At 48.2% G+C, this 25,259-nt stretch overlaps 7 protein-coding genes and 1 non-coding gene across 8 annotated transcripts; 2 read left to right on the top strand and 6 right to left on the bottom strand.

The window, feature by feature from the left end:
* Window positions 1-877: 877 nt before the first annotated feature.
* Window positions 878-2,944, bottom strand: F5147DRAFT_375022 (uncharacterized protein). The gene is made up of 8 exons (XM_041429451.1): window positions 2,430-2,944; window positions 2,250-2,377; window positions 2,072-2,195; window positions 1,809-2,018; window positions 1,439-1,749; window positions 1,258-1,390; window positions 977-1,192; window positions 878-908 (listed from the first exon to the last, which is right to left on the bottom strand). Exons 1-7 carry the CDS (start codon window positions 2,829-2,831, stop codon window positions 1,160-1,162), a joined length of 1,341 nt encoding a protein of 446 aa, XP_041288283.1. The 5' UTR covers window positions 2,832-2,944; the 3' UTR covers window positions 878-908; window positions 977-1,159.
* A 5,023-nt stretch (window positions 2,945-7,967) lies between these two features.
* On the bottom strand, window positions 7,968-10,988 carry F5147DRAFT_715975 (urea transporter). The gene is made up of 14 exons (XM_041438574.1): window positions 10,894-10,988; window positions 10,832-10,837; window positions 10,614-10,783; window positions 10,194-10,555; window positions 9,833-10,141; window positions 9,482-9,779; window positions 9,372-9,428; window positions 9,242-9,319; window positions 9,020-9,193; window positions 8,956-8,965; window positions 8,822-8,898; window positions 8,551-8,772; window positions 8,304-8,492; window positions 7,968-8,258 (listed from the first exon to the last, which is right to left on the bottom strand). The coding sequence occupies exons 1-14, from the start codon at window positions 10,937-10,939 to the stop codon at window positions 8,193-8,195; spliced, it is 2,064 nt and encodes a 687-aa protein (XP_041288282.1). The 5' UTR covers window positions 10,940-10,988; the 3' UTR covers window positions 7,968-8,192.
* A 298-nt stretch (window positions 10,989-11,286) lies between these two features.
* On the bottom strand, window positions 11,287-12,558 carry F5147DRAFT_715973 (YL1 nuclear protein C-terminal domain-containing protein). The gene is made up of 7 exons (XM_041438573.1): window positions 12,473-12,558; window positions 12,364-12,424; window positions 12,086-12,314; window positions 11,972-12,039; window positions 11,845-11,916; window positions 11,504-11,795; window positions 11,287-11,447 (listed from the first exon to the last, which is right to left on the bottom strand). Coding segments are annotated over exons 1-6 (492 nt in total). The 5' UTR covers window positions 12,475-12,558; the 3' UTR covers window positions 11,287-11,447; window positions 11,504-11,735.
* F5147DRAFT_t109 lies at window positions 11,307-11,386 on the bottom strand. Its single transcript has one exon. It is a non-coding gene; the product is annotated as a tRNA-Leu (tRNA).
* A 22-nt stretch (window positions 12,559-12,580) lies between the features above and the next one.
* On the top strand, window positions 12,581-14,865 carry F5147DRAFT_715971 (WD40-repeat-containing domain protein). Its single transcript, XM_041438572.1, has 7 exons — window positions 12,581-13,127; window positions 13,177-13,327; window positions 13,378-13,776; window positions 13,827-14,090; window positions 14,149-14,426; window positions 14,482-14,524; window positions 14,591-14,865. The coding sequence occupies exons 1-7, from the start codon at window positions 12,658-12,660 to the stop codon at window positions 14,708-14,710; spliced, it is 1,725 nt and encodes a 574-aa protein (XP_041288280.1). The 5' UTR covers window positions 12,581-12,657; the 3' UTR covers window positions 14,711-14,865.
* Window positions 14,866-16,266: 1,401 nt separating this feature from the next.
* On the bottom strand, window positions 16,267-16,594 carry F5147DRAFT_778200 (uncharacterized protein; the record flags this gene model as incomplete). Its single annotated transcript, XM_041442092.1, has 2 exons — window positions 16,267-16,490; window positions 16,519-16,594. 2 exons carry the CDS (start codon window positions 16,592-16,594, stop codon window positions 16,267-16,269), a joined length of 300 nt encoding a protein of 99 aa, XP_041288279.1.
* A 764-nt stretch (window positions 16,595-17,358) lies between these two features.
* F5147DRAFT_817021 (uncharacterized protein) lies at window positions 17,359-19,877 on the top strand (the record flags this gene model as incomplete). The annotated part of the gene is made up of 9 exons (XM_041443588.1): window positions 17,359-17,445; window positions 17,619-17,690; window positions 17,736-17,937; window positions 18,005-18,077; window positions 18,108-18,447; window positions 18,606-18,645; window positions 18,723-18,864; window positions 19,034-19,163; window positions 19,224-19,877. 9 exons carry the CDS (start codon window positions 17,359-17,361, stop codon window positions 19,788-19,790), a joined length of 1,653 nt encoding a protein of 550 aa, XP_041288278.1. The 3' UTR covers window positions 19,791-19,877.
* Window positions 19,878-20,391: 514 nt separating this feature from the next.
* Window positions 20,392-20,898, bottom strand: F5147DRAFT_656501 (uncharacterized protein; the record flags this gene model as incomplete). Its single annotated transcript, XM_041434120.1, has 1 exon — window positions 20,392-20,898. One exon carries the CDS (start codon window positions 20,896-20,898, stop codon window positions 20,392-20,394), a length of 507 nt encoding a protein of 168 aa, XP_041288277.1.
* Window positions 20,899-25,259: the final 4,361 nt, after the last annotated feature.

Raw genomic sequence — 25,259 nt, 5'->3', positions numbered from 1 at the left:
AACTCCTGCTGATTGGACCACAAGCAAGACTAGGCACGATCGATCATTTTTAGATAAGTTCAAACATTCTACATGGCTGGAGTAGGACGAAAATTTGTCCAAACACAACTATACTGATTGTCTCCGAACTAGGCATTGCACCATCAACCATGATACCAAAGCATAAGGAGAGGCATGACTCACTGTCGCAACGTGCCGCTCAAGCTGCGGCTCAGGGGACAAGATCAATTCTAGAAACCATGTCACATCCCCCTCTTCGTCTTGATGACTGTCCTACTCAATCTCCTCGATACCGCTGTGCGCTACATGCAATCAGTACAAAGACATACTCGGAAATTGCTTAATATAAAGGCACCCACTGTCTATTAGTGCAATGAAAGAGTTAGTATTCATTATGTAGCACAAAAGACAAGATCACATACCATGTGAGGGCGTGACATGCCCTAGTCCGTGGTACTTGGCCGAGGTCTCACGAAAATGGCGTAAAAATCGTGTCTGGTCGTGTGAGGGTCAACGAGTGGTAATAAGCCCAGCAGAGGAAACCACGCACTTCCTGAGAGCGGGACATGGCCGTGGCACCGTCAGCATCGCCTAAGAAGGTAGAAAGACCACATCACGCACTTCCTGAGAGCGGGACATGGCCGTGGCACCGTCAGCGTCGCCTAAGAAGGTCGAAAGACCACATCACGCACCAACTGAGAGCGGGACATGGCCGTGGCACCGTCAGCGTCGCCTAAGAAGGTAGAAAGACCACATCACGCACTTCCTGAGAGCGGGACATGGCCGTGGCACCGTCAGCGTCGCCTAAGAAGGTAGAAAGACCACATCACGCACTTCCTGAGAGCGGGACATGGCCGTGGCACCGTCAGCGTCGCCTAAGAAGGTAGAAAGACCACATCACGCACCAACTGAGAGCGGGACATGGCCGTGGCACCGTCAGCGTCGCCTAAGAAGGTAGAAAGACCACATCACGCACCAACTGAGAGCGGGACATGGCCGTGGCACCGTCAGCGTCGCCTAAGAAGGTAGAAAGACCACATCACGCACATACTGAGAGCGGGACATGGCCGTGGCACCGTCAGCGTCGCCTAAGAAGGTAGAAAGACCACATCACGCACATACTGAGAGCGGGACATGGCCGTGGCACCGTCAGCGTCGCCTAAGAAGGTAGAAAGACCACATCACGCACTTCCTGAGAGCGGGAGGTACATCGTGATCTCAGCTCAAGATTGCTAGCGAAGTACCATGATGACATACACTTTGCTCGACATGAAAGTTGCGAACAAGAAGCATTTCTGCGTCAGTCTTGTGGTTGGAGTCACTGTTAGAAGATTGTTTTCTCAGGTTCACCAAGCTACGGGTGATCTGGAAGCATCGTTTGCATTCTCGACTTCTCATCGTTAGGCATCATCAGGACCTAGAAAACAAACATACTCACCATTCAGTCGAGCAAACAGTCCGCCCTCGAGACTTATATTTCACAGATCTAGCACCAAGGCGATTCACAGCGCCGCAAAAATGACATTGATAGTCGACTCCAGATAGTGATGACGTCCCCTGTTGAATGGTAACCCTCATCACAATCTTCGTGCCTGGTTCAATGCTCGACCAATTGTGGCTTGTAAGTAAAGTCACTTGTTTGCCCTCGTCGATGCACAAATCGTACTTTCCTTCTTCTATGTATCGTCTTTGAATTTGGGCTTCGATTGCATCGCGTTCAAACAGAACTCGGAGCATGCAATTGAGTTGCTAAAGACAATTTGACGAGTAAGCTTCTACAAGAACGATTTTTAGGCCAGCGAGCGGACCTGATATGAGGTGCACCAGTTCACTGATATTGCTTGGTGGCGGCCTGTTGCGTCTACTAGCGTCACGCAGCCAGGCGCGACGCTTCCGGGTAAAGGCGATAAAGATAGTGCTGCGAAGGACTGTTCGATGTTCTGAAGATCCTCCTCCCGCCTCCTTGAAATTATAAGCAGTTCGTGTGTTTCACGTTGACTTTGCATTAGGGACGACACCTGACCATAGAGTAGTGAGCAAATGCAAGTATCTCTAGGGGGTAGAACACAACCATAAACTCCTTTAGATAACGGTCGATGTCAGTTGAGCATCCGGTGATAGCCTGTGTGACAGATGCGTATGCTAAACGATGTTTTTGCAACTTTTTCAGGCGGACTGAAGTGTCTTCCAGCTTTCTGAGTGCGGCTTAGTGTTGGGTAAATTCAAGCACACATTCATAATGGATTTACCTAGCTAAGATGTCTCTCCGAGAATGTTCAAGAGGATCCAGGGCAGGTGGGGCGTTGCACAAATGGCAGTATAGTCCATAGAGTCGCGATGTCAGGTCATCCAAGGCCGCCCTGTTCTGATCGCATCTCTGTGATGGCCCTTGAGATCCAGAAACATCTCAGCATTCGATAATCACTCACATTTATAACTTGAAGGATTCCCAACAATCCGCCAATAGCTGCGTTCATCGGAGCACCGACAAGTGGAATTATACCAGTAAAAGCCTGTACCAAGGGCAAAGCTACCTGAGCGATGTCAGAAGCTTCACGGGCAGGAGATGCACCCCAAGGGTACACTGCGGAGGGAGAGCCGGGGAATCTTTTTTCGAGACCTGGTTGACTATCTGTAGAAACGGGATGGACTGGCGAAGAATTCGAAGAGTGCATTGGTGCAGGAACGAAATTAGAGAGGTCTGTAGGGATAGAAGTATCGCCCTCATGGCCGGCGGTTGTCGAGTTGCGTTGTGTGTGTCCTTGGTTTTTAGGGCGCTTCAAACGAATTGCAATGATCTTTCCGAAACTCTGGAACAATGGAAAGGGCATTTCGATTAGATGGCAAGGTCAGAGGATAGGGCTTTTTGCGTGTAAGATTCAGCTAGGGGGAACTAGAGGATAGGTGAGAGGAGATGTAGGAAAGCGAAGGAGGGCAGGAAGGCGGTCGAGTACTTAACCGAATTAACCATCAGGAAGCCATGAGGCTACTAGCTGTGCACAACACAACCCTAGCCCAATATCGATTCTAGATCTACCAAAGTTCCGTGACTCTGTCTTAACCGACAAAGTTTCCCAATGCCGACGATTCTTGCAGTGCGATCGGAAAGCAATTTGCAATGGCCAACTCTCTACAAAATTTATCGTAGATCGAGCTCGAACCGTATGTAGAGCTTATGTAAGTGGTTGAACGAGTGCATCTTCTATGGGAAGCTTCCCACCATTTGTATTCCTTCCATTAATGCTCCCAGTCGACGAATTCAACACAAAGTTTCCCAACTTGGGTGAAGTCCGACTCTGGACAGTACTTAGTGGTCCAGGTCATTCGGACATGCCCTATCCTTGCCCGCGGACGCTTTCGAATGACCCTGCTGGTCCTACTTACATAGTATGCGATTCGGACTTTGTGAGATCAGAAGAGGGCCGAAGTAATCCTTGCTCCGACTCAACTTTGTTCGCCTTTTCTAATTGGTGTCATTTTTACCAACAACTGATAGCATCTTTCTATCGACCATGTTGGACTAAATGGAGCTCGACGCTTTACTCGGATTCCGGCTGATACAACTTTTCGAAATGACTACTACGGGGTGTACACGATGCTTGTCCGCGGTTCTCACTATTTAACTCATCTGATGTATGGACTCCCAGAGCATTCAAAGATCCCAGTCTCCTTTACGAGGGCAAGTCTCTTCATGACTTTCATCATCGTTCTTGCCATTAATTTTGCCGCATTTCTGTTCTCTTTGTTGAAATCAAATTCTCTGGTGAACTCAATAATCCCTAAGCTAGGATCGCTGCGGATAAAACCAGATTTCGTAACCATAATCACCGCACTCAGACTTCATGATATCAGCGTCATGGGACAGAAAGTTGCATGGATAAATCGAGTGGCTGCATAGTCCCGAATTTCCAAGAGCAGGAGACATACCGATCGATTGGTGGGAGCTGGACATCACGACGGAAGCCGGGCATCGCGTCACCTGACCCGGAGATCAGTTAGACAACAGGGAGGTTAAGGATGATGGGGAGTGGACTACTGAAGCTGTTTCTGCTCCACCTGCACAACCTGGAGCGCGGCCGAGTTTTTACGTATTCATCAATCAGGCACCTGTGCAGGTTTTGGTGGGTCGTGTACGCCGTCGAAAGCTTCGAGTTCGGCTTCTACTGCTGTATTTGCAACTCCACTTCCAGAAACGAAACTGTTCAAGGTCCATACACCTCTACCTCCAGCTCAAATCACGCTACAGGACGATGACGAGCCGGAAAGTTGTCAAGACTTTCTGCCACCAATGCAGATGTATGCAAACCAGACCCAAGATGCAATGTTCCAAACACCGTCTAGACCGGCAAATCCTTGTCGTCTTCCTCCACTGGCCGTATTCGATATCTTCAAAGTCGTCGAGAACGATATTGAGGTCGATTCAGGCATCATCGACATCAGGCACGATCATATATGCCAGATCTTATCACGTCCGGCACTGGTCTAGATAGTCACAATCGGCCATCCGAAGCCCTTCAAAGGTTCTATCAAGCCTCGCCCTGCGAAAGCCGTCGCGCTCATCAAGCAGAATGTTAACAATTAAGCTTGCGAATGATGAAGCCCATACATGAGGGTAATTGGGGTGCCACATCGCATTATCGTACCGTACATGTCTATACATATATTACTTCATCTTGTAAGAATAATTTATAGTGCGTGCTCTAGTATCAATTGCGCTCGCTGTCTTCATGAGAATCAGCCTGTAGTCTGGCACCTCCCTCCCTCCCTCCCCTTGATCAAGAGCATACTCAAGTCCGTCCAATGATTGCAGCCAGTAATAGGTACACCACTCCGGAATATCTTGACTCATGCTGTGTGATTACGCCATCCATATCGTGAAAGAGGAATCGCATACGGGAGACAAGCCTGTAACACGCAAGAAGCCCGATTCCTGGTCAGATTGTACAGACTTGTGTCGATGGCCATTTATTTCAGTGATATTTTTCACTCCTAAGTCCAGTCATAGCCGGTAAAGGTTGCGAGTTGAAAGCGAGCTCCATTAGATGAGCAAAGAACGTCATTGTCGGACCTTCATCATGCTCAGCAATTTCATGGGCAGGTTACGAAAGTCGCACCGTATTCTCATTGTTGATAGTTGCACATCAGCAATTCTTCATCTTCGCGTGGACATCCTCAGCTCTGGACGATGCAATCGCCGTGTCTAGTAGAGAACCGGCCATACGAGCATTCCTGCACCGTATATCTGCGCCCTTGCCATGGTTCTCCGAACGTTTGAAATCCCAAAATATTGACAAGCGTTTCCCATGGGCTTCGACGTTGGTATCTTGTTGTTCGAGAGCGGGAGGCTCGACTGTTGCGGTCACTGTCTCAGTTTCAAAGCTCCCGTGTAGGTCCATCCATGTGTTGGCGCAGATCGAATGCCAGACACATGAAGGCTATGATATGCTTCCTTGTGGTACACGGCGATGACTCAAGGCTTTTAGTATTGCCCTCCAACTCGACAGTGATAGAGTATCAAATAAATTGTCGAAGGGGTCGTAGAATATGCGCATGAGACATGATGAAGCGAAGATGTGATGGATGTTCAGAGAAGGTGCTTTGATAGTTGTTGGATGTGTTGTCGTTATAAGCACCAAATGGACCACTGTGCTTTGCAAAATTGTGAACAGCGAATCACAGCTCGATCGACGCACCGAATAGACAGTTGGGGGTGAGGAGATAAAATCAGAATCTTAGTGTCAATGGTGTAGGTGACTGGATGACCTGGCAGGACCAATTTCGCTGTGTTTGCGGGGGCCTCGAGGCTTGCTTGCTGAAATTATGAATACGATGGTCGCCGATTGTGCTAGTTCAGTAAAGGCAGCAAAAGCGCTGCTGGTTACAGTGTTGACAGTCCAGGGCAAGAACCAGTCACTGGCCATTTTGGGGAAGGTGGCTCATGACCCACACGACACTGAGCACGATGAACCAATAATATCAGTGTTTGCAGGCACACACCAAACATAGTACGAAAGATACAGAGCACATCTGTTCTAGGGTACGGTTGAAAAATCCCCGCGACTTTTCAACAGCTGTTTATAAACAGACTGCCTCAGACCATTTATCAACAGGTGTTTTAAACAATTTTCAACTAATAGTTATTAACCGGTTGAAAAATATTTATCAACAGTGTGAATAATGATTTCGCAGTGAAAAAATGTGAAAAATTAGAATATCCAGTCAACGGGCCTCATTTTCGACAATGGCGCTTTGTTCTGGTCCATCCAAAAGTCCTCCGAGTTGTCACTGCCGTGTCCAGTGTCCTCGGCAGGCACGTCATTGGTAGTTTGTTTGACTCATGTGGTAACAGCACGAAGAAGGTCTCTGTTGATGTCACGAAACTTCACCGTCGGTTGTCGGTCGATAGGGTTCCTTTCGTGGTCTCATCTTTTCAGCCCAGCAATGAATGTCATACTACTGTCCAATTTGAATCATGTCAACAAGTGTCTGAGCAATCTGGTTAGCACGTATCGCCCATGTGAACTTCGATCCTGTCCGTTTGTCTGGCATGGAGTTCAAATTAAGGCTGGCGGGGTCGGAAGGGGTCCGATTGTACTTTTTCGAGCCTCACAAGTTGATTCAAAATGTTCCCACACGCCCTGGATTTATTCACAATTTTCAACAGGCCTTGGGACACGATGACTTTTCAACAGTGTTATTAACAGTTAGTCGCGGCAGATTTGAAGTTGCGACTAGTTGCCGAGACATGCCGCCGGGATTGTCAAGCGACTCAACTTGTTGTCGTCCCAGATACCAGACACGTGCACTTCCTCTCTTTCCCTACGCTGCGCCGTTTGTCAATATCAACCCTGTCTTCGAACACAAAATCTGCTGTAGCCCGTTGTGCTGCCTTGGAGGACTTATTCATCAATAGGTCTTGTGATGACACACCAGATGAGCTATCCCTGGTGTCTGACATCGTCCGTTCGTACAAGCAGCTTGTAAATCTGTCGTGCAATGCACCACTCGACTGAGCAGTATGGAAGCACCTCTCCGACACCCCTACCCTTCTCAGACTCAGCTATTGTGGGACGATTTCCCGGTTGAACGTTGAACCATCACCCTTCAAATTCGAGGCTTTCCTCAAGCTCACGGCTCTTTCTTTGATCTTAGAAACTGCCGCGGACAATGGACATTACCACAGCGATACGACACTCGGAATTCCGCTCACAAGGGTTCGAAATGCTGCGGCATATCCTCGGTTGGACCAGGGCGGAGGCCGAGCAACGTTTTTTGTGCACTGTTACAGTGTAATGGACACCGGACCCCCAAACACATCAAAATCGACTCTAACGAGCGGTCATGGTCTTATGGGGAATTGGGTATGTCTTATGACAATGTTCAGGCAGCTTCTTTGTTCCACGCAGCTGTGAAAACCCTTTGGATTCACATTCATTACCCCATTTACCTCGACGACGACCTTTCTGTGGAAGCCATGTCAAGTTGTCCGCACGTCCGCTTTCTGATGTTTTTGGGTCACCTTCGTCCATCTACTGTAGACTATTCGCAATGCTTTGTTTCTATCCTCACTTGCTTACCTGTAAGTAATGATCGATACTAGTACGTGTATCGATTTCGGTCTTGCAACTGAGTCTCTTCAACATAATCTGCGGATGTTACGCGTGTGCATGTCTATTTTTTCCATCTTTCCTTGCATGGACTAGGTCACCGGTGGGGTGGGAGAGGTATAAGAACGGGTGGCCCGAGGCCAACCAGCATCTCGAAGCTTTTAGATCTTCCCCAGCTCTTGGAGCAGCTCGGCGCCGATGACCTGATATACTCATGCACGGGAAATTTACCCAGAGTTATGATCAAATGCTTTCATGCACTGAATAAACAACGAGCGAGGTAGATCATATAGGGTTTTTTCATTGTTACCTCATGACTATAATCTTCGGTTAGCTCGTTATACAAGCATCTGTGCTTTCGTGACTTCAAAGTTGGTGGCTTAGTTGGCATGGGTGAATTACACAATCAAGAGAACGCGACAACTAGCACACATCGAAAGCTCGTAGAGCCATATTCTCGTCCGTAGTATAGAATGAACGAGTGACTTGCCTACAGCACTACATATACTTTATGTATTGTCCACCTATATCATGTGCGGCTGCAGGGACAGATAAAAGATTTTCCAAAAAAGCTGTCACAAAATTTTATTCGCCAGGCTCCTTTATCGAAGATGGCGCAACAAATTTACCACTCCCAGGAGAAAAAATATCCTGCGTACCATTAGATGAGCCCTAACATAAAAATACCACACTTACTTTGACCACTCCTCTCGAAATGAGCCGAAGGGCAGCTCTGCTTTCCCACAGGGGGTATAACACGACTGCGAACGCCGACATGAATGTCCAAATAATACCAACTATCACCCATACCGAAAAGCCGGTAACACTATAGACCGTCTGGGCACCAAAGAGGGGGAGAGGGATAAGTATCAGCAGTACCAAAGTCTGTAGATCAAGCAGCTTCAGTATATGAGCAGTTACAAGGAAGCATTAAAGCACGAACAAGTACTATTGATGCCCTGGCAGCAAACTTAAATGCCTTATTTAGGGCGACTGGGTCCAGCTCCGGATCGATTTGCGCCTCATTTGACACGGATGACACTGTCACATCTGGAACTTTCTTCTCATCCTCTGACTCCTCTAGTTCGTCGTTGACATTTCTACTAATAGCGGCACTACGCCCATTGATTGCACGAGTCGAAGCAAAATCGTAGTCATCTGGCCACTTCAGGATCAATCAGCTCATGATCTCAAGGGATGAAACAATTACGCACGATAAGTGAAATGGCAGTTGAGATAATAGCACCAACAGCGATCGATGCAAGGTTTCCTGCAAGCATTTCGTAGTTGCCTATTAATCATTGGGTTAATTCAGCTTCGACAATATTGAAATTGGCGGTCATCTAACCTCCGCTCGTCTGATCACGCAATAGGGTCAAAGAGGTGAAACGATAGAAACTTAAGAAACGTACGGTGACATTGATAACTTTTTGGTTAAGCGTAGAGGTGGTGACCAGCCAGGCAATAATACCTGCGGCAAAACCAACGAGCGCACCACTAATACAACCCACTTTATTAGCTTTTTTCCAGGTAATGCAAAGTGCAATTGGGCAGACAGCAGAGCCGAGGATGACTCCCATAAATGTCTGCAAACTATGTTAGGCACAATGCATAGCACGGATATAGGTACTGACATAAAGCCAACCCATGGACACTCCGATGTAGTAGAAAATAACACCAGCGATACCCATCACAAGTGCAAAGATAACAACCTATCCATGACAGTTCATGAGGAGATTAGGTCTGCTAAAAAAAGATGCTTACCCCTGCATGACTCATGCGTAGAATTTGTTGTTCCGTAGCCTTCGGATTGATATATCTCTATATAATCATTGGTAAGCAATTTTGGCGCCGAATGCTGGATAGGAACATACCACATAGACATCGTAAGTTAAAATAGAAGAGACCGCGATGAGCTCCGCACTCGTGGCACTGGTCACAGCCAGGAACAGGACGACAAGAAGTGCAGCTGCGCCCGATTTCCCAAGCAACGTCGCAGCAGCTAGCGAAGCTGGAAGACCCTCTGAGATAGCACCTTGCGAGAGCGGCGCAAGCATGGGAATAAAGCTGCTTGATAATGGGTCTTGTGACAAAGAGTTGGCAGCAGGCACTGCAGAAAAAGCCACTGCAGCTAGCCCAAGCGTCGTTGAGAACGCAAATGGAATAGCAAACCTACGCTTGAATCAGAAATGCCGGCACATACTGGTAAAGACACGTCAACTCACCATGCCAAGCCACCGATAAGGTACGCCTTGACAGTCGTAGAAGGTCTGCTGGCAATAGCGCGCTGCCAATACGCCTGATCCTGGAAGACAGTTGCGAAGTTCCCAATGAGGTTGATAACGCCGAAGATAAGGCCATTTTGGGAGCGGAGAGTCAGGTACGAGCCACCAGCATTACCGGCCACGGGTGTGATCTGGGATACCTCACTCAACAAATAGTGCATGCGTCCGATAGAACCAATGTAGTCCGAGGTTGCATATACGGTGAACACAAACGTGAAGATGATGGCGAAGAGGACTGTGGTATGTGTACTGAAAATAAAATGATGAGTCAGGGAACGTGGCATGTATGACATCGACCTACTAATCGCAAAGCAGTGTGGAACGCATTCCACCAACGACGACATAAATGGCAACACCCAGCGGGATGAGGAAACACGCAGCAATGGTGCTCATCCCAGTCAAACTCGTCACAGTAGCCGAACCACCCAAGACAAGCATTGAAGACACAATCAAGTTTGTCGCAAGACCGAAAACCATGAAAATAAGATGCGCTGTAGTTCCCCATCGCGCTGCAACAATCTCAAGCCAGGTGTGTGCGTAGGGAGCATTAAGCTTTAGTTTTGCGGCAAGCTGCGCGAACAAGAGGACTTGTACTGTCGCACCTGCGGCATACCACCATGGTCCCGAAATGCCATATCTATAAGCGACAGCGCTAGACTGGAGCTAAGTAATATCGTGCGCTAAGCCACACGTGGATATGGATGTTTGAACATAAACATACTAGCGTTGCTGCCCAGGTCCAAGCAGAGACAATTCCAGAGGCAATAAGCCCAGGCTTCACTGAGCGTGAAGCAGACGAAAACTCCTCGGAATCTTTGGGAGAGACACCTGTGTAGCGTGCCTGTAGAGCCGTCAAACCCACCATGAAAGCACTGAAGAACAGTCCAATCCCTGGATATCTTCAGCAAATGACAACAAACGGATTAAAATGTGTTTTACCAATGACTGGTAATATTATTGGATATTAGTGTTTGAAACATGTGAATCAGAAACCAACTCACCAACGCCATAGCCTGCGCCTTGGGGGAGAACTTCACTGGTCGACATGCGAGCAAATGGGTTCAGAAAAAAACTCAGGGCCTTACCTCATTTATACTAGCAATGGTTAATAAATCGCACCTCTGAATCTTATCACTGAGACTGTCATGATCAATGCAGTGCGTGTATCATGCAATGACATGGGGAGCCAATTCACACAAGCTGTCTACCGTGACAACAAATGCCGAACAGGGTAAGCTACCTAAGCTTGCCAAGCTCCGCGGCCATTTCATATGTAACTTTAAAGATGTGATAAGGGCATCCTCATGCTCATACTATCCCCAGCCACGGCTGAGCGCTCCGTATCATATTCAGTGTTACTCAGTACCTGCAAGGTGCATACATTCTCTTCCTGGAGCGGCAAAACAAAATTTCTTGACTGGAGCGTGATTCGAACACGCGCCCTTTCGGACTAGATCCTGATTCTAGCGCCTTAGACCACTCGGCCATCCAGCCATGCTTAGGTATACTGTGTGTGGTAGTCAATTTATTGATGGTCCTCATGAGGCGCGTTCAACTACGAAACGATGATAAACAATCTCTCACCGACTTGTATGATTATAATTTACTTACCGAGGAATGACATGTCATTCATTTGGAGAAAAGTCTACATTGTCACACATCCACCCTCTAATATATCCCATGGAGCCGCAATGCAAGCTCAAGCAAACAATTGTGCGTCCAAGATAGCCATGTAAACCTGGGCATGCGATTTTCTAGAGCCACTATTGCATAGCAGTCGGTGCCACAGTGGGAATGATGATGAATCCATTTGAAGGGATATCAATCAAAAACGATCGGCTATCTATCGGACGACAGGATTTACGCCCCTTGCAGCCAAATAGTCCTTCGCCGCGCTTGGGCTCTGCAAAACGATTTGAATCAAGTTTGAACGGGAGATAGTAACTTCTTACAAGGTTCTTAATAAGTTCATAAACGCTCTTGTCATGATACCTCAGTCCAGTCCGAGGATCGGTGTACGGTGCCTAGTGATTTGATATCGACACGATATCCTTCCTCGCAAAATAGATGAACACTAACCTCCAGCCCTGTAATATCGCAGTAGTGTCTCTGTGGCAGAACAGATGGTGGTGCTTCTATCGATAGATCTAAAAGAATCAGTTTCGCCGAGTGGAAAACCCGTGATCAACTCACAAGTTGAGATTTCCTCGTTCACCTCAACAAGCTCTTTCTTAACTTCATCAATATCCATCGCCTGACTATCTCTCTCTTGTCTCCGCCTCTCCCTTTCGACGCGTTCTTTCTCCCTTTCCTGACCTAGAACGGTTTTCAGGTTCTTGGTTCGACGATTCGTATTTTTGGTGTAATTAGGATTCTTGAATGGACGAGGGCTGTGCAGGTATGACAGCTGCTCGGAGAGTGTCTAATACTCCTCATTGAGCGAGGGAATCGAGCGATAAAATGGCACGAACAGGCGTATGAGTGGTGGAACCATCGTTCGCAGCCTTCTTCCTGGTTGTACCTTTGGGAGGCCTGTAAATTCAACATTAAACCGACAACAAAATCGTCATAATGCCCTACATTAAATATGCTTCAGCAGTGCAGGGTTTCGCTGGAGCGGCGATGTGTAAGGGTAAGATGCACTTGGATTTGAAGACCTTAGTGTGTTCAGCTTAGTCAGCTGAGTTACATGTCCTTGTGCAGTTTTATCAAATCACTTTCTAGCAGTACTAGTGATCAATCGGTCACCAGGCAAGGGCGTATGAATGGCGTCTTCTGTAGATTCCTTGTTTGTCAAGGCACAAAATACTACCCTGCCGAAATCCCTTCGACCTACCTCTCCACCACCAGACAATGTGCCAAAGCATAAGCACGTCAAGGACCTCAAGCTAAGAACAAAACTAAACCGGCAGGCAGCACATGCTGCGCGTTCAAAAGCACTTGTCGAAGATGCTGAACTGTTGCTGACGAACGAGGCAGGGAAAATGCAGGTGGAGACCGAGCTGGAACGAACTTGGAGAATAGGCCAGGATGATATCGTGCAAAGTGCTAGTCAGGAGGCTGCCAAGGGACGACGGGAGCTGAAGTTGGATGGTGGTCCATATCGCTCGAGATACTCGAGGAATGGTAGACATCTTGCCATTGTTGGCAACATGGGACATGTCGCGACCTTTGACTGGCAAACGGGAGCCATGCATGCTGAGCTTCAGCTGCAGGAAACATGTCGCGATATCACGTACGTCACTTGTTACTTGCATGTAACAACTCTCAATCGTTCAATAAAGATTTTTGCAGGACCAGTCATTCTTCGCGGTCGCACAAAAAAAATATGTATTTATATACGACCGTGATGGTGTCGAGCTACATCGACTAAAAGCTCACATTGAACCCACGCGACTCGAATTTCTTCCATATCACTGGTTGCTCGCTAGTGTGGTCAGTTATTCCAACTCAATGACACCTTGTGCCAACTCAATCGACATTAGGGAAACAACGGATTTCTAAAATATCAAGACACTTCCACAGGTCACATCGTTGCCGAGCATCGAACCAAGCTCGGGGCATGTCATACACTCGCACAAAACAAACACAACGCGGTGCTACACCTCGGTCACTCCAATGGCGTTGTTACCCTCTGGACGCCAAATATTCCTCATCCTGCTGTACAAATCCTAGCACATTTCGGTCCAGTTGTGGGGCTGAGCGTTGATCCGAGTTCTGGTGGGCGCTATATGGCGACATCAGGTCAGGATGGTGTTGTAAAAGTCTGGGACTGCCGAAATTGGAAGGGCACTGTGCGGGAATGGACGACAAGAGGTGGCGGCGCCGAGCTGGAATGGAGTGCAAGGGGTGCGTTAAGTGTCGCTGTAGGTGGAAGTGTTAATGTGAGTTACTGCTCTCTTGCCCGTGCCGGTTCTAATCCATTGCGCGCCAGGTGTATACAAAACTATCAATACAGACCTCGCATGCACCTAAAGCACCGCCACCTCTTTACCTCACACACCCAATACCACACCGACCGCTTACTTCGGTGAGATTTTGCCCTTTTCAAGACATCCTTACGATCGGACACAATGCTGGTTTGTCGAGCATTCTTGTACCTGGAGTTGGCGAACCAAACTTCGATAGTATGGAAGCCGATCCATTCGAGAACAAGAAGGCAAGAAGGGAAAGGGAAGTCAAAGGTCTATTGGACAAGGTATACTTAACGTCTAGATCATTGCTGTGACACTGATATGGACTATCCATCAACCTAGATTCAACCGGACATGATCACACTCGACCCAGATTTCGTCGGAGCTCTTGCACCGCCAACAAAATTAACGACTGCTGTCAATGACACGCATGATATTCCCTTCGCTCGTCTTCCTCGGCTCGAGCGACTCCGTGTCCAGGGCAAAGCAGATGAAACGGAACTCGTTGATGATGACGACGAGGACGTTGCTGACGGCGACGGCGACAAGAATGCTAAACCACAGTCACGAATGGAGAAGGAGAAGCGGAAAATGCGCGGTAAAGGAAAGAGTGTCAAAAGGCATGTATTCCGTATAAGACACTGCAGCCTATCACTCATCATATTCAAAATCCAGATACCTCCGGAAGCAACGCAAAAATGTCATTGATCCCACTGCGGTGAGCCTCAGTCAATCGCTCCATTCATTAATTATGTGCTCATGTTCGTGCGCTCTACAAATATAGGTTGCTATTCGTGCAAAATTAGAGAAGCAGCGGGAGGAAAAGCGCGTAGCAAAGGCTATCGAGAATGGTTCGATGGAGGCGCGCAAACCATCGGCGCTCGATCGATTTAGACGACCATGATGGTCCTTGAAGAAAATCCATATGTATGGAAACTCGTCAAGTCAGACGGGTTACACTCAAGAGTCGAACAAGACTATGTAGACTAGCATAAAGTCCAGGTAGGAGTCAGTACATGTGACTACTATGAACTGCAAGATAACATGCCTTGACGAGTACAATGAGGTGCCGAAGGTGCAACAGCGCCAACATATCCCCTCGCTGAGACTTGGACGCCTGTCGGTGTCGAGTGACATGTTTCGAAATAGACAGGTTCAATGAGTAAACGGCTGGAGAGCCCTGATAACCGCAGATAACAGAACCTGGCTGCGCAGATAACAGGCCCGCAAGAGTCCTGGCAAGATGCACTGGCAATTGTTTGTCCTCAGTGAAGAGATGGAAAAGCCTTGTAGCATTGATTGCGCTAATGTGGCGATGAAGAGGATTGAGGGATTTTAATGAGGACAAATTGATAGTTGGGGATGAAGAGATGTTGTTCGGCCGCGCAGCTACAGAAAGAAATTCTGGATCGAAATTTGAAAACATCTCCGGGAAAGAAGCACCCCGCGGATACGAACTTCAAATGTCGTTCTATCATCAGAGAAAGCATGAGTCCTTGATTTTGTAGCCGTGGGAAGTATACTGCGTCGCAAATCTGTTCTCGCCACATATCATCTTTTATACTATGAACTATTAGAGTTGTACATACAAACCCATGGATGCCCGCAAATCCAGCTTAACGTGCACGGCCCATGACAATGCTGTGACATTTCTCCTTTGTAGACAGCGAGGAGTAATAGTATATTTGTTCTAACTACTTTGTGCGTTCTAATTTTATCACAACTATTTTTGCATCACAAGGCTATGCAAGGCTTTCTCAAGGAAAGGGACGTTAGTATTGATCATCTAATCTCGATGGTCATCGAAGCTTGTGACAATATTGCAGCATTGCACCATGGCAGCCTAAATCATGTTGTAGCCTACATAGGGAAAAGCGTGTCCCCCTTGCTAAGTGTTCTCTATTTTTTTTGGCATCACACGGCTATGCAAGGCTTTCTTGTGGAAAGCGACATTAGTATTGATCATCTAATCTCAATGGTCATCGAAGCCCGTGACAATATTGCAGCATTGCACCATGGCAGCCTAAATCATGTTGTAGCCTACATAGGGAAAAGCGTGTCCCCCTTGCTAAGTGTTCTCTAATTTTTTGGGCATCACACGGCTATGCAAGGCTTTCTTGTGGAAAGCGACATTAGTATTGCTCATCTAATCTCGTTGATCATGGGGGTTCATGACAATATTGCAGCGTTGCAACATGGCAGCCTAAATCATAATGTAGGGTAAAGCGGTCCCCCTTGCTGAGTGTTCTCATGCATCATTCTTCAGGTGTAAAATATGATAGTATTTTAAATAGAATGCATGAGCATCTCGAACGCGCCTTGTCTCCTCTCGGAGTTGCGATTCCTCAAAGTGCACGCTTGCTCTTATCGTCTGTATACTTCCGCTCGTCTTGAGAACAGTCCGAAGCGGCAACGCTGACCGTCTGTGAAGCCGTTCCACTGCGCAAACCGGACATGACATCAGGAGAACGTAGCTGAGCAGACATGGATCCTGCTCGAGAAATCGTCGACATCGCGGACGCGTCGGAACTCCAGCTGCCGCTGTGGGGCCTCCTTCAGCATCTTCCGAAGAGAGGTAGCTTCCACATCCATAGCCTCTATTTTCTCCACATGTCCTCTCGTTAATCGGTCTTCGTCTGCCAATAAGTTCACGATGCGAATCGAGAAGTTCGCCAAGACCGTGACTGCCAGTGGTGAGCGCGTGAAACGCACCAGTGTCTTCGTGAGCAAAGACCCACACATTCTCAACCTCTGCAAGCCTGCTCTTCGCTTGTTCCAACTCGGCCATGCGAGTCTCAAGGTACCGCGTAGTTCTCTGTTTCTAGCTGAGTGATCTGCTCACGAGCGCGTTGCTCCTCTTCAGAGCCATACAGCTTGCAGTGTCGAGACTCGAAGAGTGGCCTCGACTTCCACGTAACGGTCGCGAATTTCCGAGCGTTCACGAACAATACGGTGGTACGTCTCCTCCAAGGCATCAGCACGGTTGCTGGCCTCAGAGGATTGTGCCTCGTGGCACGGGTACCATTAGGTACAGCGCTTCCTGGTGCGGGTGGCCCTGGTGGAGGTGAGGGTGTAGTAGATGATTTTCGATTAACCTTGTTGGCTGGTGGCCTTGCGCTTGAATCAGGGTATTTGATGCGCTCTGAGCAAGATTCAGCAGTGGCATTGGTGCAGGAGAGTAGTCACGTACTGGTATCAATAATATTAATAATTCCACCCTTGGTTGGCGTAAAAGACTCTCCACCAAGAATAGCGAGGGAGTGGTGAAGGTGAATTTGATGCAGCCACGCCAGACTTCGGGATTATGAGTGAGGGCAGGAGGAATAAAGAACACATGATATCGGGAGACGATCGTGCGTCACGGTCCTAGCCGAAGCTTTAGGATTCAACATGAACAAACAACCGTCGGCAAATATACTAACACTTACTTTCGATAAATTTAAATAATATACATTTAAAATCAACGAAAACCGCGACAGAAATATCAAAGAAATATATAGCTTACTAGGTTACTAGCTAGTACATACGACTCGGATACATGCACTGACTCAGATGTGGCGCGCCCCGGAAAATGCCGGGAACGCATACCTTGTCCAAATCGGGACAGTTCTCTCATACCCGATAATCAAGGACGAACTTGTAAGTACTATCGATTCACTCTGTAGTTGTTTTCATTTGTGCGATTCTAGCGCTATGAATAACTACATAAATGCGAACGGAGGAGGCGACAACCGAGATGCAGGAGGAGATCAAAATAACCAAGTGCGCTACCTATTTTCTAACATTCGGACTGCTCACAGACTCATCTGCAGATTCCTCAGCACCTACTCCAACACACTCCAAGGCCGCGAGAGGTGGTGTTCACGCTGACTGTGGGGCAACTGGTGAGTGAGTCGACCGCGCGAGTTACGGCGTTGATCTTGTCGAAGGAAATGCTATATGTCAGATGGGCCGCCGCGCGAATGCGCGTGCGTCAAGAGCTCTATGAGCCCGCCTTACCGATTCCGCCCTATCCCCTGCCTCCGGCCTGGCCAGATGAGGTGCGCGCGATGATGGTCTTATGGATAGCAAGGGAGCGCAGGGTGTTCGAGATGGAGATGAGGGAGTTGGAGTATTTGCTGGGACTAAGAGGTGCGCGTTAGCGTTGAGGTAAGCCACATATATATCACAAAAATTCAAAACTTACGAATATGTTGAGAACGAACGGGTCGGGAGAGAACGAACGGGTGGGGAGAACGAACGGGACCGAACCAAGACTGGATATATTCAATGTACTTTTACCATATACCATGCATATAAAGGTTGTCCGCACTGTGCAAACCGTCACCGGGTGGAGGAGGACAGCCGTTGGGTTGGAGGGCAGACATAATTATCGAATTGGAAACATTGGCCAAGTTGATCAGGACCTACGGCTGCGCAGCCGTCCAGTACTACCTGGAGACCAACCAGATGCAAATATTGATGGTGGTGGACGCCAGCAACAGTGACAGAACACAATTTTCTATGTTATCAGAAGAACTGGCTCCCAGCGTTGGACGAGTAGCAAAGACGAGACTGCCAGACGTTCGCATGGAGGACAACTTGGGCAGACTCGGAGTATTGATGGTCAGACAGCACCTTGAAACGGGTAAAGAATGGAATGTCAGAAAATGCACTTGATGCTCACCTCCTGCGTCCTATAAGTTTTATTGAGGCCGATTGTAAGTGGTCTAGCAAGCGACGATTTCAATGCATGCTTTGACTAGCACTGCACAGCCAAGCAATGATGTTTGGGCACTAGGTCAATTATGATTAATTAGGCTTTCAACATCCTACACTTCGTCGACAAAGGAGGCATCGGTATCTCCCAGATAGGAGCTGTGATTGCAGTCGTGACTTGCTACCTTCAGAAGCTTGATCTCGATTGTTGCGTAAAGGGAAGCCGGTGGTGGTGTTTGTGAACCCTGGGGGGCTGAAGCGCGCGTTGAAGCCGTATGAGGGGGTTGTTACTAGAAGCAAAAGGGGGTGGTATGCGCCCATCACCACGGGCGCGAAATCGGCCAGAATGGCTTCTGGGAGGTGTGCGATGCTGAGATGAACGTATCAGCAAAGAAGGGTTATGAGTAAGGAATAGACGTACACCTCTCTGGGCTGCCTAAAATTTCGAGTTTCGGCTGGCTCGGGAGATGCCCCCCGATGCTGCGAGGCATGTGATGGGATTTAACACCACAATTCTTGTGAGCCTCAGTCGGGCGTGTCCAAAGACCAGGCTTGAAGCGCCTGAGAATTGCACATCAGATGACGAGTTATTGAAAAGGAATCTGAGACACATACACACGACGTTCGTCAAGAGAGATTGCATGACGGAAATCGTCCATGTGTGCAAGCGTAGCGGTCCGAGGATCCTGACAGCAACTATGGATGACATGAATGGCTAGTGCTGTAGTGGACCTGAACTTCGGAGACCATGGAGAAGAACCGAGCGAAAAATACTCGATGCGGGTCACCTGTTCCTTAAAAGAATCGTTCTTTTGTTTGCTTGGACCCCTTGGAAAGTCAAGGCTGCACTTGTGCGCAACAGCATTGGTCCAGAAGAAGAGCTGTTCGCATGCGTTGCAGACAAAGACACCGGTTACAAGTTGGCGGATGTCTCCAGCTGGTACAAATTCCTTTGGATACCCATTCGTGATGATTGCAGCAAATTGTTGATCGACCTGTCTCCGCCAGTTCCTCACCAGATTAGGAAGATAGCCGGTAAAAAGGTATCACGCTCTACTACGACATGGGCAGGTGATTTGATGATGTCGTCGAATGGTTTGGATCGCGCAAGATCCATGCCTGGAGGAAAATCCCCCGTCGAAAATATAAAGTGTTTCTTCCATGCGGATGTTTCGCATTTCCAACATATGTTTCCTGAGAATTGGGCGGACGCGGCTCCAAACTGCGAGATCAAATCACTTACACAGAATTTCGAGAAAAATCGTTACACTAACGTCGAGCAGTAAGAGGCCGCGAATCTTTGATGGCACGATGTTTGGATATTTTCCACCAAGTATGATAATCGATCTCAGGTTTCCACCCTTCTGTTTCTCCGAGTCAGAGCCAAAGACAAAACTTGAATAAGCAGAAACTCACCTTGCATCAGCCATGCAGGCTAAACTCCTTGTCATAAAGTTTCAACTACTCTCTCTTATCTGTTCATGCCTGTGGAACAAATGTGACACCATTGAGCGAGGCCGCCGTGGCATCATGATGTTCAAATTCAGGAAATCGTGGGAAGTCAGCACAATCATGATGCGGCTGTCGCCAAATACACAAGTTAGTTGTTATACAATTAAATCGCCAACCTTTGGATACGTACCTGGTTCAACAACATCAAAGAAAGCATGAGTCCTTGATTTTGTAACCTGTCTGATGTGCGGAATGCCGCAGAGAAAATCAGTGAGCTAGGTGACTGACTCATTTGTTTGCTTCTGAAGGTCTTGCCAAACAACGTCTATGATTATGTAAGAGATTGCAATTCACTGAGGGGTTACATGATAGTATTAGTACAATGGAAAGCCGCGGGTCAAATTGTATACTGACGCTAAATTGAACGTAGGAAAATCAAACACAGTACTTAGATATCTCTACCAATCTGGCATGGACCCGGTCCTTGTACTCCTTCCACCGCGTCGATAATTCGGGGTCAGTTTCGATGTGGTCTCGAATGTATTCCATGAACAAGGTGTACCGGGGTTTGGAATTAGATACTCCAAAGTCAATGAACACTTCTAACTGCGCGCTTGCTAGCTCCTGTAGAGCACACTCTACGGCCGCTGCAGCTGTACAAAACAAAGCATCGAAGTCTGAGATGTAAGGTACAAAGCCGAGCGTCAACATGGTGTTTAGAACGACGGTCAATATGACGCGATGTTCGAATGGGTATAACTTGTGAGTTTGGTGATTCGAGTTATTCCCGAATATGAATTTGAAAGGGAATGAAGGGTTGTCAATAAGGTCTTTTACTGTTTCAGTCTGGTATTCTGGTGCGTAATCCTCCGACCAGATTGAGGGCTGAAGACTGTATCCAAATGGAACGATGTTACGGGCATGTTTCTTGGTAGTGGACATGATGACGGCGGACGGCGGCACTGTGAACGATTTGTAGAAGGCAGTAAGATTTTCTGCGCTCCATTGACTGCCGTACTCTTGTGGAAGTTTCAGATACTTTCAAGATCAAGTACTCCGGCGTACCTTTGTTACAGTAACATGGCACGAGTCCCCCGCCAGCAGACAGCCCTCTGCCACCCGCACGGCTATAGACGATAGACGACACCGGAGTCTCACCAGCTCGATAGACGACGATAGATGATGATAGATGAGAGACGATAAGCGGCAAACTGCCGGCTTAGATAAGCGGTCTGGACCGCACGTGACGACACATGACGACATAGGTCTAGAAGACCTATTTATGTTATCAAGATAGAAGGCAAGCCTCGTGTTGCCTCATGTACTGATAGAAGGATACCACGTGGATCCTATCTCTGATGGAAGCGTACCGCATGGACGCTATCTACGATAGAAGCCCGCCTCATGGACGCTATCTCTGACTCATGTAGATAAGCATATTAGAACCCAGCTTTAGGCTGAGCTTAGACACGATAGAGTAGCCTTATATAAGGTCGAAGATTAAAGTAGATGTTCCTTACTTTAATCTTACTAGGTACTACCCAGAAACTAGTCTAATCAACTAGGTTTTCCCTTGAACTCCTTGTCCCGCTAAAGCTACCTGCTCGACATCGACTCGTACCTTCAGTGACGCCTCTCACTGTCTGTAACCTCTGCTATCATCTCAGCGTAACCCCTCGTTAACCACCACGAGCTACGTTCGAGTACGCAACCTTTGCTTGTTTGTAAAGGCCGACGACTCTCAGCACTCGGTACCACTGTCGTGGTTGTCGCTGTTTAGATCATCCTAGTCGCACACGACCGCTTGTCGTAACAAAAGATTAAAGTTCAACTCGCACGTCACCCATCTGTGACGCCAGATCCCTGATCGTACCTATCTTCAACGCTACCGAAGATCTGTAGAGAACCCCCGAAACGTACCGGCCTGACCAGTCGCAAGAATATAAGAACCGCTGTCACAGTAGAAGACTTCCTGCTCGGAACACTACGAAGATCAGAAGATAACCATCTCCAATATGGCAACTTCCCGAAACACCCTGGCTGCTTCCCACCTTACGGGAAAAGGAAACTCGTATCTTCCTAAACGAGAAAAGATGCTTTGTATGCCACGTCATTGGCCACAAAGCCGCGGCTTGCCCTCAATGGCCCAGAACCCCGCGGAGAAAGATGATCGAAGAAGACCTCCGGTTGAAATCTATCAAAGAAACCGGAGTTAAGAAGAACGAACTACGGGTGAAATGCCTACCCTAATGACCAGAACGAGAAACACTCCCATCGCGACATCCATGGTCGTCGACTCAGGGGCGTGCCAGTCCTTTGTCAACAAGGACTTCTGCACGACGCACAGAATCTCGTCGCACCAGCTAGAGAAGCCTTTCACGCTCTCTAACGCTGACGGATCCAGCTTCGGAAAGAAGCCGATAGAGAGGTATTGTACCCTCTCCTTCCAGATCGACGAACGGGTATGCACCGAAAGGTTCTACCTTGCTGAGCTTACTCCGAAAGAGAAGCTCATGCTCGGACAACCTGGCTTATCAGCCACAACCCCACCATCAACTGGACGAACGGCACGGTGACTCTCAAGAGCACCGTAGATTCCCGAAAGAAAGAAAAGGAGATTGACTCCGACCGGAAGAAGAACGGCAAGACGCCTCTCTTCCAGAAAGAAGAAAAGAGGGGCGCACAGAAAAGGAAAGGTCCGTTTCCCCGACCACTCCCCGCGCCTTCTCCAGTGGCCTCGCTTCTATGAGCTTGGCACCAACGACGAAGATCGTACCGGTTCAATGAAGGAACCGCACGGAAACCCGCCATCCGTGAAACTCCCTATCCCCACAGCAGCGATCTACTAAAATCGTGAAAGAAAGATTCGCTGCCTCGTATTGACCTCGCAGCAAAGCGATTTGAGCAGAAGAGACCGGCCACTGATCCGGAGACAACTCAGAAGAAGGTCGTAAGACCTGCGGTAATCACGGACTATATCATCCCCGATGCACCCGCAAAGAAGATCGGACCGGCTGTTCAGCCGATGAAAGAAGAGACTCCTGGACCCTATCAGTTCTCGGCGGAGCCTGCATCAGTCCTCGGAAAAGGACGTGCAGTTATGACAGAAGAACCGCCTATCCGAAGGCACCCAGACTGGCCTCTGAACCAGAAACAACTCAGACCCCTAAATTCGTATTTTCCGGAGAACCGATCTCCGTTCTCGGAAAAGGAAGAGCCGTGTCAACGGCAGAACCACCTGCAGCCAAGAAACTCAGGTTTTACGAAAGCCCGGCTGATGATACCGACACAGCCGATGAAAACCCCATCCCGAATTCCCTGAACCTCTCCATGCCTTCCGCGGAGATCCCCGCTGATAACATCGATGCAATGATGCAACACCGGGAACCCGCCCACGAACCATCTTCCGACTCAGACTTCGACATGTTCTTAGAACGTGTTCGTCTTATAAACGAGGCCCATCGCCTGAAGGATCTGAGAGAAAATGACCCTGACGAGTTTGCTCGTCTTATAAAGAAGGAAGAAGAAGAAGTCGGACCGCAATTTATCCGCTTCACAGATATGGAATCTAATGATGGCCGAAGCGAAGAACCAATACACCTCGCTTCCGAACCTCGGGCGCTCTACGCGCCACACCCTGCTTCCAATCCCATTGAAAATATATGGTTGGATTTAGAAGAACCATCGACGCACTCCTGGCGCATGGTTGATGACGAAGGAAACGAAATCGAATACGAAGGCCCTGACGACGGCCTCAATTTTTAGACTGAAGATTAGTCATGGTAGACTAAACGGCTTATTGAGGGGGTAAAATCCCTGATTTATTCTCGTTTCACGCACGACACCCCCCACCACGAATACCATTCCCGACTACTTCTCTGATGATCTTGATGACGACTTCGACAAAGGCCCGGCACGGCCTTAAACTGCACGATGCTCCGCAACGAGGGTAAACTACGGACGGCCCGGCATGGCCTTAAACTGCGCATCGGTCCGCAACGACCTAAAAACTATGATCGTCCGAGAAGACGTAAAACTAGGAGAAAGGACGAACTCCCCGAACGGCCCCCACAGCCCTGGAACCCCTTATCCACGATCCTTCGACAATCAATGAAGATTCAATCAACAAGATTAAGAAGACCCTTCCTCGGGAGACGACCCCAAGAAACTCCTGCAAGCCTTGGCACCTACCCACGGACACCGCACCTTCCCTCACCCAATGAAGATTATATCAACAAAAGGTTAAAAGAAGATGAACCGGAGACAGAACGAACCCTCGGAAACTCCTGCAAGCCCGCGGATCTCTTATCCACAGAACCTCCCTTCGACATCCAGATAGATCCGAAAGATCTCAACAAAAGATGAAGAAGACGATCCTCCGGAACGAGGCTAAACTATCACGAGGCGAACCCCTACCCATGGAATCCTCTAGAACGACTTCGACTCTGATCAACAAAGATAAGAAGACGATCCTCCGGAATGAGGTAAAACTATCATGAGACGAACTCCTCGGAAACTCCTGCAAGCCCTCGGAACCCTCTAGATCCGCCGACCATATCAACAAGAGATAACGGAACGCACCCTCCATTATGGCAATGATTACCACCCTCTGATGAAGACGAACCTTGATCCTGATCATAAACAAAGGATTAATGAAGATCGTACCTATCACGGCACTTACCCTCTGATAGTGAAGAACTGCACCTCGTGTCCCGCAAACGAGAAGATCTTAGCCTCAATGGCTGGATAGATAAGCGATAGAAGACATTAACAAAAGATAAGTCTAGAAATCAAGCGGAGCTTGGAAACGACCTGGACGCCATATAAGGCCTCTCCCAAGAACATCCTTCCCCAGAACCTCCCAACATCATGACGACCTCTATTGAAGAAGAAACTATTCGCATTGCACTTAAGGACCTCCGACTACGGAAGAATCCTCAAGACGATCGAGAACAACGCGTTCAGCGAGACCGCTATTCTCACCCCTATGTACTCCCAAGTGATCGACGACATCCTTGGCGAGCAGATGCCAGACTTGGTGCAGGACTTCCCTTGCTGTCTGCATTATCCGTACCACGAAGCTGCTGGAAGACGTAGCCAAATCGTGATGACCTCGATGAAGGCACGAAGAAACTTGCCGTGCTTCATTTACAGAAAAGGATTCGCGTACTCGCGCTTCACCTCCTTCCGCTCGACTTCCCCGACATCGCGAACCAAGCTGTCAGAACAGTCGAGGCAAGGCATCATGTTGAAGAAAGATCCAGACCGGTGCGCACGCTAAGAAGAAAGGCGGCCACCATAGA

This window comes from Suillus discolor (assembly GCF_016758755.1).
Source record: "Suillus discolor strain FC423 chromosome Unknown F5147scaffold_68, whole genome shotgun sequence".
In the NCBI taxonomy this organism is placed as follows: Eukaryota; Fungi; Basidiomycota; class Agaricomycetes; order Boletales; family Suillaceae; genus Suillus; species Suillus discolor.
The sequence above is the reverse complement of the archived record's forward strand: the minus strand, read 5'-3'. Positions and strand labels throughout refer to the sequence as shown.

What these genes read in the sequence shown, in the direction of transcription:
- F5147DRAFT_715971 (XM_041438572.1), top strand. Translation starts at nt 12,658, where the DNA reads ATGGCGTCTTCTGTAGATTCCTTGTTTGTCAAGGCACAAAATACTACC. An exon ending in GAAACATGTCGCGATATCAC is followed by an intron (nt 13,128 to 13,176) that starts GTACGTCACTTG and finishes CGTTCAATAAAG; the next exon opens with ATTTTTGCAGGACCAGTCAT. An exon ending in AAAGGAAAGAGTGTCAAAAG is followed by an intron (nt 14,427 to 14,481) that starts GCATGTATTCCG and finishes TTCAAAATCCAG; the next exon opens with ATACCTCCGGAAGCAACGCA.
- F5147DRAFT_715973 (XM_041438573.1), bottom strand. An exon ending in GAACGAGGAAATCTCAACTT is followed by an intron (nt 12,040 to 12,085) that starts GTGAGTTGATCA and finishes TGATTCTTTTAG; the next exon opens with ATCTATCGATAGAAGCACCA. An exon ending in GCGATATTACAGGGCTGGAG is followed by an intron (nt 11,917 to 11,971) that starts GTTAGTGTTCAT and finishes TCAAATCACTAG; the next exon opens with GCACCGTACACCGATCCTCG.
- F5147DRAFT_715975 (XM_041438574.1), bottom strand. Translation starts at nt 10,939, where the DNA reads ATGTCGACCAGTGAAGTTCTCCCCCAAGGCGCAGGCTATGGCGTTG. An exon ending in TGTCCATGGGTTGGCTTTAT is followed by an intron (nt 9,194 to 9,241) that starts GTCAGTACCTAT and finishes CATAGTTTGCAG; the next exon opens with ACATTTATGGGAGTCATCCT. An exon ending in CCAGGGCATCAATAGTACTT is followed by an intron (nt 8,493 to 8,550) that starts GTTCGTGCTTTA and finishes CTTGATCTACAG; the next exon opens with ACTTTGGTACTGCTGATACT.
- F5147DRAFT_375022 (XM_041429451.1), bottom strand. Translation starts at nt 2,831, where the DNA reads ATGCCCTTTCCATTGTTCCAGAGTTTCGGAAAGATCATTGCAATTCGT. An exon ending in CGGAGAGACATCTTAGCTAG is followed by an intron (nt 2,196 to 2,249) that starts GTAAATCCATTA and finishes AGCCGCACTCAG; the next exon opens with AAAGCTGGAAGACACTTCAG. An exon ending in ACTGGTGCACCTCATATCAG is followed by an intron (nt 1,750 to 1,808) that starts GTCCGCTCGCTG and finishes AATTGTCTTTAG; the next exon opens with CAACTCAATTGCATGCTCCG.